The sequence below is a fragment of the Sardina pilchardus genome, chromosome 10, assembly GCF_963854185.1.
Source record: "Sardina pilchardus chromosome 10, fSarPil1.1, whole genome shotgun sequence".
Classification (NCBI taxonomy): domain Eukaryota; kingdom Metazoa; phylum Chordata; class Actinopteri; order Clupeiformes; family Clupeidae; genus Sardina; species Sardina pilchardus.
The window spans coordinates 16871137-16885036 of NC_085003.1; the positions used below are offsets into that span (position 1 = coordinate 16871137).

The window sequence follows — 13900 nt, forward strand, 5'->3', positions numbered from 1 at the left end:
AGGCCGCTCTTCTTCACAGGTGACACGTTAGGGTTGTAGTCCTGCCGAAACGGCCTCTGATTGGCCCATTCCTCAGACAGCTCACCAATCAGGGCACGGCTCTCCTGTGAGTCGACGCCCACCCAGTTCTGATTAGCCCAGTGGCTGGACAGGGGGCTGATTGGCGGGCAGATGCGAGGCGTGTCGGTGAGCGCGTGGGGCGGGAGGAGGCTGATGTTCATGAGAGCGTGGAAGTAGAAGCGCAGGTAGTGCGGGCCGCCAAAGAAGAAGTTACAGCCGTCCTGGTCCACTCCTTCCCTGCTGAAGCCAAACGCATCGAACCCATAGCGGTCCAGCCCGAACGCGCTGTAGCCATAGTGGCCGAACCCATCTGGAAACAGCTGGTCCAGGACTCGGTTCCCAGGTGACGTCAGCAGGAGCTTGCCATCGCGCTGCATGCCGAAGGCCGTCAGGTTGGCCCGGTTGAAGCCGTAGCGGTCAAACCCAAAGCTGTCGTAACCTTGGCGATCCACATGGTCGCGGTTGTGGTTGTCCCTGCCGAAGCCATGGCGATCCCAGCCCATACTGTCGTAGCCGCTCCGGTCATAGCCTTCGGCATCAAAACCTCGCTTGTCAAACGCTCTCTCCTCCTCCTCCACCGTGTGTGTGTGAGGGCTGTGAGCGTCTGCCGAGTGTGAGTGTGAGGCGTCTGCTCTGCGCGCGTGTGTGTGAGTGCGGTTGCACGGGGAGCCCAGCGTGATGGGGATGTAGACGGTGCAGAGCCGCTGCCCGGAGAGCCGGACGTCCTCCAGGGTGACGCCGAAGGGCTCCAGCCGAGCGAAGCGCACTTCCTCCGGGTACAGCGCCGCGTCGGACCCCCCGGCGCCCGTGGAGGTGGCCGCCGCCAGTGCCCGCCGCTCCTGCCACTGCTCCCACAGGCGGTCCACGAAGGCGGCGTGGGACAGGAAGGCGGGGTCGTACGCGCAGAGCGGCGTGGCCATGTGACCCCCGACCCAGAGCAGGAAGAGGCCGGACGCCGCCTGCAGACGCGCGGAGAAGCGCAGGAAGTCCGGCTCCATGGTGATCAGCTGCATCGTGACGGCGTCGGGCACGGACACGCTGGCGTTGAAGCGGCGCCGTAGGCACGGCAACCAGCGACGGCCGACGGGCTCAAAGGGGTGGAGCCACACACACTCTGTGTGTTGGTCGCCGTCGCCCCCGAACCCGTTGGCCTGCCAGGCGGCGGAAGATTCCAGAGCGCCGGCGTCCACCGTCCACTCCAGGTAGGGCACGGAGACGGCGCAGGACGAGGCATTCCTTAGAGCGCGCTCCACACTCCACAGGAAGTACCGGTGCCACGGCAGGAAGGAGCCACGCCCGTTTGCCTCGGGAACAAACTCCGCCCTCAACCTAGTGAACTCTGCCCAACCGTCTGAGAGAAAGATGCACAACACTTCACATACACACACACACACACACACACACACTCTCTCTCATTCTCTCACACATCTAACACTGAGAGTAACAGTGTCACATTCAATACACACAGACACACAGATCCACTCACTCTCTTCACTTGACCAAACATTTCATTGACTACAATGAGACACAGGCTCTCACCTGCTCAGACAAACTAACAACTAAACTAAACTAAACAACAAAAAACAACTCTAGGATCAACTACAGTATGCTCTACAGCCCCCTGAGTCAATCCAAGGCATCTATCTCATCTCTACAGGTATTAGTCCCCAAATACTACCACCATGGTTAGTGTCCTGTTTCTAGAGGATGGAAGCTAGTGATTGTTTTGGAAACTGGTACCTTGTTGGAGGTAGAGTGCTCGCACAGCGTGTTGGTATTCTCTCATCTCTGATTGGCTGAGGTCTCGGATTTCCTTGCGTGGCTGTGGCAATCTGCAGGTGCACTCGACGACCCCCCGATAGGTGCACACACACGCCTCGCACCCTGCCTCGAAGGCCTGCCCCGGTCTGAACGAGCGCCCGTTGAACACACACGCGCACTCTGCGTGCGCCAACACACACCCTGTGGAAGGGCAGAGGCGTCCGGGAGAGAAGCTGACCGCTGTGCCCCTCCGCTGACACTGCGAGACGGACACGCGCTCGCAGCTGATTGGTCCCCTGTCACAGCCCTGCCACGCCCCCAACGATGCATTCCGACCAGGCCCCGCCCACTCAGGCACCCAAGCCGTGGGCTCTGGTATGGAGGAGGAGTTACGGTCTCTACTGCGATCGGAGCCAGCGAGGCGAAAGCAGCAGGCTCCCAGCATGCACCGCGCCTCGCAGGCTTGCTGAGTGAGGAAATTGTTGCCATTGCCATGGCAGCCACTAAAGAGGAAAGGCTCACAGGAGGAGGAGGCAGGGTTGTAGAACCAACGCTGAACAGGCTCTGCCCTCTCCGGACACCTGCCCTTTAGGACAGGCATGAAACAGGCCTAAAACACACACACATACAAGCCACAATACAGATACACACACATACACACATACCGGAACACACACAAACACACATTTCACACTCAGCTATGAAATTCACGCAAGCCAAAATACACACACTCAAGTCACAATACACACATACAGTGGAACACAAACACTTACTAACAGATCATACAGTAGGCCTAATATGCACACAAACCAGAACACACACATTCACGCAGGCCACACATAAGCTAGTACACACACAAACACAAACCGGAAAACACAAGCCTATGACATTTGCCACGTATCTGTTAGTGACTTAGAGTTTAACCTATTATTATTTGGGCTAGAACATATTTTTTTCCATTAGCAGACTTTTGCGTTTCTACACTAGAAGTTTGAAATCGTATCTTAGCAGGTGCAGTAATTATCTATACGTTATAAATCCAGTTATTAAGGTTTACTACGCTTCATAAAGCCTGAACTCCACACCATTATCCCAAACCCACCACTGTACTCATGTTAGCAATATGTTACAATTCCTTGGACACGTTAACATTGGAGGTACACGTCAAACATCGAAAGGCATTATAAATTCATTATAAGTGTTTATAAGCATATTTATAACACAGTAGCCTATCTATACTCCCTCCATCGACAGTGTTATACAAGTATGCTAGGTTCATCTAATCTGCTTTAGCCTTGCACTAACAGCTTTGGGGTAGCCTACTTTAAGGAACAGCTAGCCTGCTAGGCTAGTTTGTGGTACAGGCAGAGGTACAGCGAGTCTGCTAGGCTAGTCTGAGCAACAGGTAGCCTGCTGGACAAGTCTGAGGTAAAGCCAATCTACTAAACTAGTCAGGTCTAAAGCTATGGTCTGTTACGCAAGTTTGAGGCACAGCTTTTGTGTTAAGCTAGTGAGAGGGACCTAGAGCCAGTCTGTTAGGCTAGCTTGGGGCACAACTAGTCCGCTAATCTAGTCTGAGGTACCTGTGTGGAGACAGCGGGGCGCGGCTTTTCACATAGTCTGCCCTCCGCAGAGGGAGGGCAGGAGCAGACGAAGCCAAGGTCAGGGGTGGTGACCTCACACACGCCCCCATTCAGGCACGGGGCTGAGGAGCAGGGGTCTGCAGCACAAGGGCAGGGGCTTCAGTAAACAAACCAGCAATGAGAATCGACTCAATCTACTGGCGATGGGGGGTGATGGGTGGGGGGCAGCTTTAAAGACTGGTGGATCAACTTGTCTAGGACCGAAGGAACTGCACTGTTTCACCAAAGATACCTTTCACATTTCAAACAGCTTAAGGCAGCCTGTCAATCAGCCAGTCTGAGTTGCTGCAGATGGCATTGCAGAGAGAACAGATAACTCAGTGTGCTGAGGGGATACCTCTGGCACCTTTCTCCTTTCTCCAGTGTTCTACTCCCAAATGGCACTGATTGATTACCTAAAGTGTGTGTGTGTGTGTGTGTGTGTATGTGTGTGTGTGTGTGTGTGGTGTGTGTGTATGTGTGTGTGTGTGTGTGTGTGTGTGTATGTGTGTGAGTGTGTGCGTGTGAGTGTGCGTGTGGTTGTGCGTGTGTTTGTGCGTGTGAGTTAGCGAGAGAGAGAGAGAGAAAGTGTGGGTGTGGGTCAGAGTGTGTGTGTGCGTGTTGCGGGGAGGGAAGTGATTGTGTGTGTGTGTGTGTGTGTGTGTGTGGGAGAGAAAGAGGGTGTGCGAGGGTGTGAGATTGCGAGAGGAAATGGAGAAAAATTGCTGCTGGGAAATAGATGTTACAGCCCACCCACCCACAAACACACACACACACACACACACACACACACACACACACACAAAGACACACAAAACATATATAAGCACTCTCTTCCACTCTCTCTTTCACATACATAGAGACACACACACTCACACACAGCACACAGACACACAGACATACTCACAGCCACATGCACACGCACATGCACACACACACACACACACACACACACACACACACACACACACAAATCTGCAACTACATTTAGGGGTTCTGTGACTTTCATGTGATGTTATAATTCCTAAACAAACAGATGGCACAGAGATACAGAGAACTACAAAGGGAGGAAACTGGGGAAAATAGTGTGTGTGTGTGTGTGTGTGTGTGTGTGTGTGTGTGTGTGTGTGTGTGTGTGTGTGTGTGTGTGTGTGTGTGCGTGCGTGCGTGTGTGTGTGTGTGTGCGAGTGAAAGAGAGAGAAAGACTGTAAATTGTGTGCTGCTGTATGATAAGTGTTTGTATGTGTGTGTGTGTGTGTGTGTGTGTGTGTGTGTTTATGGAGGGCTCACCTTGTGTTGAGGTGCAGTGGACCTGTCCGTTGGTGCAGGTGCACTGAGAGTTTGTGTCAGTTGTCCAGCTCTTTCCTGATTCCACCTCAACACCTTCCCACACACACACACGCCTGACACACTCACACGACTCTAGGTAACGCACACGCTCAGTCAACTCCAGATTCTACACACACACACACACACACAGAAAAAAAAGAGAAAAGGTTTGTGACAAAGTAATATAATAAGTGTATACATGTAATAAATATAAATATAATAGAGAGTGTATTTGATGTTCTTAAGACACATAAACATAAACACACATACACACTAACACACACACACACACACACACACACACACACACACACACACCTGGTTCTTAAGCATCTGCAGCATGGTGTTAACCCCATCTAGGCGCTCCTCTAGTCTGTTAATGCGCTCTCCGTGGCTGGTGTGTGTGTCAGTCTCTGAATTCGCAGGTGTGAGCGCCGAGGACTGGGGAGCTTTTCTTCCTGGTGCCCCCAGGACTACTCGCTGGGGCTGATCATTAGCCACGCCCACACTCTCATCCAAGAGCATGATGGGAGGAGTGGAACCCTCCATCAGAACCGTCTCACTCCTCGGGGTAGGAGGGGGGAGAGGTTCTGGAGTCACATAGACATAGACACACACACACACACACACACACACACACACACACACAAAGTTATAACCTACTGGGTCATTTGCTTTCAATTTTCAAAGCAGTGTTCATTGGCTCACAATATTTCTCTCCACATCGTCATTAATCAATAACCGAAGGTGGTAAAAGAAACAAAACAAGTTAATAAAGTGGGTATAACATGATTCCAGTACTTGGGCAATAATGAACTTTACTCTCAGTCAGAAGTCTGATCTAAACTAACTCACAGCAGAAACCATCGCCCTGTGGGAGGGTCAAATCAACATCAGGGGTCAACACAGATCAGCAGAGGTCAAGTGTCAGATTTCTCCCAGTTACACACACACACACACACAGGGACAACCTCCCTCCCACACACACACACACACACACACACACACACACACACACACACACACACACACACACACACACACACACACACACACACACACATCCCTCTTACACACATCCTGTGCATCATCCCATACACACCTCCCACAGAATACCTCTGAAAAAGGAGTGTTTTTTGTCTTTATTGAGGCCAACATGTTTAAAAATGTTTCACTACACTTCTCTGAAAGAAAAGAAAGCAAGAAAAAGGACATACTGTAGATAATTACACCAAAACAAAAATACCTCAAACAAAATCTGATTTTATAGGCCTAAATGAACATACCCAGTCCATTTAGACCATATCCTAGAAAATGTGTCAGTCTGGATTTTGAGGGAGTAGGATAACTTTTCCATAATATATAATACAATTATATATTATTTATGACACACTTTTTTCCATTCTGCGTTCAATTTTCCCAGATCTTGGGCTTCGTATCTTAGAAATGGTATTGTCTGTACTGCATCCGTCGGACGAGGTAGGGGACTCGAGTCTGTTTGGTATGTCCCGTGCCGTCGTCAGTCCATTGGTGTTCATTTTGGCCGATCACTGTGATGCTGTAATATCACTGTGAACGCTTTGCAAACGCGTTAATGGTCTCAAGTCTTGTAGCTTTTGTCTTCTAAATTTTTCATCAATGAGGTAGTGCCACTTGTCAGGCTCGTCTGCGTCTCTGGCAGCTTAATTTTTGAAAGCGCTCGCTCCATCATTGTCTCATGTGACTTGACAGGCACGATGTTGAAACTCCTCTTCGGTAGGTCTTTTGTTGTCTCTTCCTCTGTCTCGAAGATCTTGTCTCCTTCCTGGTATTTCACTTTTAGCCAGGGCAAGGGTTTGAAACTCCTTGATCCTTCAGAGCTTTTCTAACTTCTGCATATTCTTTTTGCCTTTTTGCGGTGGGTAATTATTGTCAACAATAATTCCATTTTCTTCCAACATCAAGCACTTCTTTTGTCATGCACTGCAAAGTAGGCTATCATCTCTTTGGTTCGAAACATTTGACAATGACGGATCTTGCCTGTGCATGTGGTGGTGGCTTAGGTTCTAGTGAGCAATGGGCTTTCAATTTGTAGAGTTGTTGTATCAGCAATGTCAAGATTATACCCCAGCAGTTGTTCTGCCAACTCTACCACTGATGCACTGTCCTTTTCGACCCCTTCTGGAATCCCAAATGTGGATGTCTCTAATCGCGAGTGGCTCTCCTACTCAGTTAATTTGGCTTCCATTTAAGCATGGAGTTTTAGCATTTTTGACAGAACACCCTCTAGATATTTTTAATCTTTCTTCAGCCTTTTCTATTCGGTCTTCGGCCTCCTCCAGTCTAGTGTTGTTTTTTGTTATTTTCCCAATGATTTCCTCTTGTTGAGATTTACTGTCCTGTCGAAAATCTCTTAATTCTTGATGGATCAAACCTAGATTAGCTGTGGGCTCTCTGTCAGAGCTAGCTGCATTAGCATTTCCACTTTGTTTGCCTTGGGCTTTTTTATTTTATTTCTTTCCTGTCTTTTTTACCCCTAGCGGCCATCCTTGCCCCTCTTAATCAATATCTCAAATTCGTATAGGCAATTTAAAGTTTTGGGGGCATGGCATGGGAAATGTTAAAATATTTGGGAGTTGTTCTTCTATGCTGCCATTGTGTCTGTGTCTCAGCTGATAGTCCAAGAAAAATGTATTAAAGGTATGGTAAGCAAAGCTTGGCTATTTCTAACATGTCAACCTAACACTTTTGGCAAATATCTCCTCATGATCCGCTGTAGCCCTTCATTCTCTGGGAACATTGTAAAAAGTGGTCTTAACACACAGCTCTGGCTTTGTGAACTTGAATCATAGAAGGAGGGGAGCCTGTCCCCTAAATAATAATAAAACACAGCGTGAAGTTTCACTGAGAGCACTGAAGGGAGGACTGAGCTACATCTCGGTATGTTTTGCTTTGTCTTTAGTTCAACTATAATGTAAGTTGCTTTGCACACAAGCCTCTGCTAAGAAACATAAACACATACAAACACAATGTTACCCTCCCAGCATCGCTTACTCCACCATTAAAGCTATTCTCCAGGACATTTTGTTAGTTTTTTCTTCAAGTAACAAACTGAGTAGATACACACAGTGGAGAGAATTCAATGTAGTGCTGGAGTCCAGTGCAGAGATGCAGTGTTTAACTAATTCAGACACTTTTTAATTATTTCATGTAGTGGTGAAATGGCTAAAATAATTCCTGTGAGATTTTGAGTTGGAATGCTTGTTACACTGAGACGGTGGGCTGATTTGTGTGGCCTGTTGGATGAGCAGGCCTACCTGTGAGATTTGGACAGGACCACGGACGCCTCCGATACGCACGGGTAGAGATCTCTGCTGTCTGCCAGGAGCCCTAGTCACAAACAAACACACACTCACAGGTTTAGCTCAAATGCACACACACACACACACACACACACACACACACACACACACACACACACACACACACACACACACACACACACACACACACACACACACACACACACACACACACACACACACACACACACACACACAACCACAAGTAGACCACAAACACACACACACACACCACCACCACCACAAGCACAACTTAGGACTTGGTGTATTGGAAACTTACGCTGAACTTGCTGTTGGGCTCTTTTGCCTCACTGGCAAAGGTCACTTGCAGGTCCAGTGGCAGTCGCAGGTTGATGACCTCATCAGGCTGTAACAACTCCACTACCACTTCCTCTCTGCAGTCGGTGAATAAGGCCACCCTTTGGGCCTCCAACCCCAAAGCGAGCTGCACCCAGCCCCCTCCTGTAAAAGGAGACCCACCTGGCAACAGTAGGCTGTGTGTGTTTGTGTCTGAGTGTGTGTGCGAATCCGAGTGGGAACGGGTATGTGGGGGGTACTCAAGACGAAGAGTGTTTGAGCGTGTGCAGGAGACGAGCCGTAGCAGCATTTGGCCACGGGACATCAGTGACAACAGCGTTGCCGTGGATTGACGAGCCTGTTGACCAATCAGGTGTAGGCCCAGCGAGCCATGGGCAGAGGTTAGCAGGTAGAGGGTGTGCTCCCGTGGCAACATCAGGTGGGGGGTGCGCGAGCGGAAACGCCATGCCACAAGCCCCGCCTCTTGCCCTTTGACCTTAGTCACACCCCTCACTCCGCCACGGGTCACATTCAAGGCCTCCAGCAGGTCAATCACTGCAGAGAACACACACATACAGAACACACACACACACACACACAGATTGAACATACACACACACACACACACACACACACACACACACACACACACACACACAAAGAGAGGACAGAAAGATGCATCATGGAGTCAGAAGATAGAATAGAACATTTTTATAAAATCATTTAATCAGAGCTGATGTTCTTGTATTGACATAAAAGGTATCCAGAACAATTCAATAGTACTCCTTTCAGATATCAGCTCACTGATTTACTGACCAGCTGTTGACCAGTGTTCTGCCTGACTCTGACTGACTCTGACTTTTAAAACAAATTCAAACAGTGTAACAGTAATAGGAACACTTATTTTAATCCAATCTGAAGTATGACTATTTCAGTTGTGTTCATGATGTGAGGAGAGACAAACACTAAATTAGGCTCAAGTGTACTGCATCAGACCAAAAAATGAAATCAGGTCCATGTCTTAAGATAGCCTACTACTGTACATGCCATTTTCATTATTTTCCCTAAGCATTATTTTCCCTAAGCAGTTTTTTTCCAGTCTCTGTTTAAACAGTCACCACATTTAATACCATAAGCTGAGTTAATAATGATGATGTTTTATTCCTAGCTGGTGAAACATCTCTTAAAAACATTACATCTCTATCTGCGGCTGCACCATTACTCAGTGCAGATGGATACTAAAAACTGACATTATCACAACGTGTTGGAAAAGACCACTATCAGGGGATTTGTTCTGGTAATCACAGAATACACACACACACACACACACACACACAGAGACACATACAGTACACAGAGGGGTAATGGGAAAAGCAGAGGTCTGGTTCTATGATGATCTTACAGTGTGTGTCTGAACAACATGCTGTATTTCAGTGACCATGCAGCAAGATCACTCGAGTGTGAAACATGTGTGTGTAAGTTGTGATGGATTTCGCAAGAGCAGTCCCCTTGTGTCCATCATCACAGATACAGATCCAGCTTATGAAGCTCAGCAGTCGTCTTACCCCGAAAGCACTTCCCCACATGTTCCCCACTCTGAACTCCAGAGACACAGGGTGTGTGTGTGTGTGTGTGTGTGTGTGTGTGTGTGTGTGTGTGTGTGTGTGTGTGTGTGTGTGTGTGTGTGTGTGTGTGTGTGTGTGTGTGTATACACAGCTGTCCACAGAGCTCACTCTAAGATGACAACACATGAGAACAATGCAGTGGATTCTTAACAGTGGACATCTGATGCCACCAACTGTGTGTGTGTGTGTGTGTGTGTGTGTGTGTGTGTGTGTGTGTGTATGTTTATATGTGTGTCAGAGACAGCAAAAAGAGAGAGACAGACAAAGACAGAGGGGGGGGGGGAGCATGTGTGTGTGTGTGTGTGTGTGTGTGTGTGTGTGTGTGTGTGTGTGTGTGTGTGTGTGAGGGGATGTATGTGTGTGTATGTGGGGGAGATATCTAATAACTTAAGCCCATTTAGAAAATCCAATAATGTGCAGACCTCAGTGTAAACATGTTGATGTACAGCATGTGTGGGGGTGTGGGATTGACACGAAAGAAAAGAACATAAGAATGAGAGAATGAGAAAGACAAGAAAAAGAGAACAAGTCAAAAAGATAAGGAACAGAGTGTGTTAAAGAAAAAGATATGTTCGGCTGAATATAGCTTCACTGCTGGGCTTTCCTGTGAGGAAGATCACAAAGGGGCTTAGCAGCGAGATATCTTCACTGAGGAGAGTTTAAGACAGCTGATAATCACTGATTAAATCTCCACCCACTTCATACTAGAACATTGCAGCCGGCTATCAGAAATACTTCGAGACTATTATGAATATTATTGTGGATTATTCTATTTTAAATATGAATATTCCAAGATAGCAACAAAAAACACCTAATAGGAAGACCGTGTGAGTAGAACTCAGCTCCAGAAGAGGCCATGTCTGCTCAGGAGAGACAGAAGGAAGAGATGAAGGGAGTGCAGCAGGAATGAGAGAGGAGGAGAAGAGGAACTCTGAGACTTCCCCCCAGTTTCCCCAACAGAATTTCATTTTAGGTGAGTGCTTAAGTGTTTATAGAGGTTGTCTGCACCTCCCTCTCTCTCCCTCCCTCTCTCTCTCGCCCTCTCTCTCACTCTCTCCATCTCCTGTGCTCTTTTAGTAATCATGGATGATTATGTTGTGTCAGACTCCTGTAGTCTGTAATAATCTGGACTCCTGCGAGCACACAGGGAGGGTTCTATGCCCTCAGGACACTGCAGTTGGGTTTAGAAGCGGGAGGTCTGAAACAGTCACATACAACACACACACACACACACACACACACACACACACACACACACACACACACACACACACACACACACACACACACACACACACACACACACACACACCACTTAACACACAAACTGTTTAAAGTGAATTAGCTCCTCAGAGACAGTGAGTCAGCAGAGTTCGCACTAATGATTTCCTGTCCTCGTTGCACTCTGTACATGCATACAGGAGTGGGACAAACACACACACATACACACACGAGAGAGAGAGAGAGAGAGAGAGAGAGAGAGAGAGAGAGAAAGAGAGAGAGAGAATACACACACAGAGATAGAGATAAAGAGACAAGTGGGACAAACACACAAGCATGCACACACACACACACACACACACACACACACATGCACATGCACAGTTAATTAAATCTCATTTTCAAGGGAAACCAAAGCAGTACCGCTCATTCACCTTTGCACTATAAACTAGACCCTGACGGATCAAACCCACTCTCGTGCAACAGACACATCTGATGGATGGCTGATGTTCCTAAGGCCCCAGGTGGATCTCTGGAACTTCTGAAGACTGACTAAAGGTTGTTCACCAGATTTGCAACTGGAAAATGGTCTCAGCTAATTGAACTGGAGTGAGGCACTTGAGGACCTCAGTCAGATTATGTCCCACCGTCCTACATGAGAAGTCACAGAGCACCCCCTTCTTCAGAATACAAGTTCAAAAGGTCTACCTCTCTATATGTCTATCTGTCCGTCTGTCTGTCTGACTATCTATCTATTTATATATTCATATGTCTCTCCATCTCTTTGTCTTTCTCTCTGCCTATCTGACAATGGCACAATGGAGCCAATATCAATCAGCACACACTCATATTTAAAACATGTACTGTATGTATTTAAACTCTTGGATTTAGTGTTTGTCCAACTGATGGGAAAAAGTGAAGAATCATAGTGGTCTGATTTGCAGAGAACAAATTGTGCACAGGCTAATGGTTAGGAGCTATATTCCACTGAATGAGATTCATGGGTTCAAAGGAGATGTATAGGATGAGAGATGCTTTTGCTGAGCGCACTGTTAGAGAAACCACATTTTCGAACAAAGAGGGTTAGAGATTCTGATGAATGCATCAGTGACGTACCCGCGCACAAGTGACGACAGGTAAGGCAAATCTAGGGAGGGGGACCCAAAGGGGCACCCCGTAAAAACGTCACTTACGTTAAGCAGAGTAGTCGTTAAAAAGAGCTTTTAAACTAGGAGCCTTGACCTGATCTAGGATGAAGGGACTGACACATCCTTTATCGTTTCAGCTGCAGATCTGTAAAACGCATCCTAATCTTTTAAATCAAGGCTTTTAGACTCGAGGGACTCGTAATTCCCCTCTGTATTTCTTGTGAGGGGCGAGCGCGCACTTACCGTTCTCGCTGTTGTACTCCTCGCGCTGGGTCTGTCGCGAGGGGCTCGCATTCCAGAGCGCAAACAAACTCATCCTGACAAAGAGCAGCGGCAGGAAAGCGGCCAACTCCATTCTCAACCGCCTCTCTTAACGGGCGCCAGTAACGAACATTTACTGAACCCACTTATTTCCTTTTTCCTCCCTTTCTTCCTTTATCCACTGCTGGTGTCAGGGACCAATTAAATGAGTTCCATGACAGTCGGTTATGTGCGAGCGGGTAACCGCGCAGGAGCAAAGGCAGACATGTCACACGAGCGTGTTCTCCTTTTTTAAAAGACCAATGAATTCCCTCGCGAGACGCGAAACATCTGGAGGAGCGCGCACACGGGAGAGAGCGTCGCGAGCGGCTGTCGTTATCAGCGGAAGACACAGTTCCGGTTTGTTACTCAAACAACTTTTTCCTTTATCCCCTTCAATCTCAGCAGAACTCGAAAGACCTCCGCAGCAGTGAGGAGAGAAGTGAGAGTCTGCTCTGGTAGGCTGTCCATCAGACGTGCACCTCTGTGCTGCTCAAATGACCTGGATTGATTCCCCCACGCCTCTCTCTCTCTCTCCCTGTGTCTCCTTCTACCTCGTCTCTCCCTCCTTCTCCTTCTCTTACCCACTCACTCAGTCACTAACTTACACACACTTTTTTTCTCTCTTTTTTTCACCTCCTCTCTGTGTTTTTGCCCTTTGAGGGGTAGTGGGGAACTCACTCTCCTCCCCGCTATCTGTGGGAAAACCTGGTGCGGCGTCTGGACTGGATAGGCGCCAGCTGCCTCTAATTTGTTCTATCAGTGAAACACACACACACACACACACCCACACACACACCCACACACACACACACACACACACACACACACACACACACACACACACACACACACACACACACACACACACACACACACGCTTGTGCGGAGTACATAGGCTGCAGTACATACAGAGAGAATGGCCCTGATTAGTATTGTTCTGGACACACTGGTGGATTGTTCAGTGCTCCTGCTCATGCCAGGACTTTGATGAGGCATTTGTGACACTAATTACTTTTCTGCCCTTGATCCTTTGCGACAGAAACACACTCCATTGTGGCTCAGTGTGTCAGTGCACGTGTGTGTGTGTGTGTGTGTGTGTGTGTGTGTGTGTGTGTGTGTGTGTGTGTGTGTGTGTGTGTGTGTGTCAGTGCACGTGTGTGTGTGTGTGTGTGTGTGTGTGTGTGTGTGTGTGT

General features: G+C 48.1%; 2 protein-coding genes across 2 annotated transcripts in view; both read right to left on the bottom strand.

The window, feature by feature from the left end:
- Positions 1–4826, bottom strand: part of kcp (kielin cysteine rich BMP regulator) — a 36514-nt gene extending 31688 nt beyond the window's left edge. The window contains exon 1 of the mRNA XM_062548250.1: positions 4734–4826. The gene's annotated coding sequence lies outside the window, so the exon portion shown is untranslated. The remainder of the gene's footprint in view (positions 1–4733) is intronic.
- Positions 4827–4886: 60 nt separating this feature from the next.
- LOC134094476 (kielin/chordin-like protein) lies at positions 4887–13253 on the bottom strand. Its single transcript, XM_062548002.1, has 5 exons — positions 12648–13253; positions 8394–8965; positions 8069–8141; positions 5089–5362; positions 4887–4899 (listed from the first exon to the last, which is right to left on the bottom strand). Exons 1-5 carry the CDS (start codon positions 12757–12759, stop codon positions 4887–4889), a joined length of 1044 nt encoding a protein of 347 aa, XP_062403986.1. The 5' UTR covers positions 12760–13253.
- Between the last annotated feature and the right edge of the window lie 647 nt (positions 13254–13900).

Excerpts from the sequence above, each read along its gene's own strand:
- LOC134094476 (XM_062548002.1), bottom strand. The coding sequence starts at position 12,759 with ATGGAGTTGGCCGCTTTCCTGCCGCTGCTCTTTGTCAGGATGAGTTTG. Across the intron at positions 8,966-12,647 it reads GGAGTACAACAGCGAGAACG|TGATTGACCTGCTGGAGGCC; the intron begins GTAAGTGCGCGC and ends TGTTCTCTGCAG. Across the intron at positions 5,363-8,068 it reads GTCCTGTCCAAATCTCACAG|AACCTCTCCCCCCTCCTACC; the intron begins GTAGGCCTGCTC and ends ATGTGACTCCAG.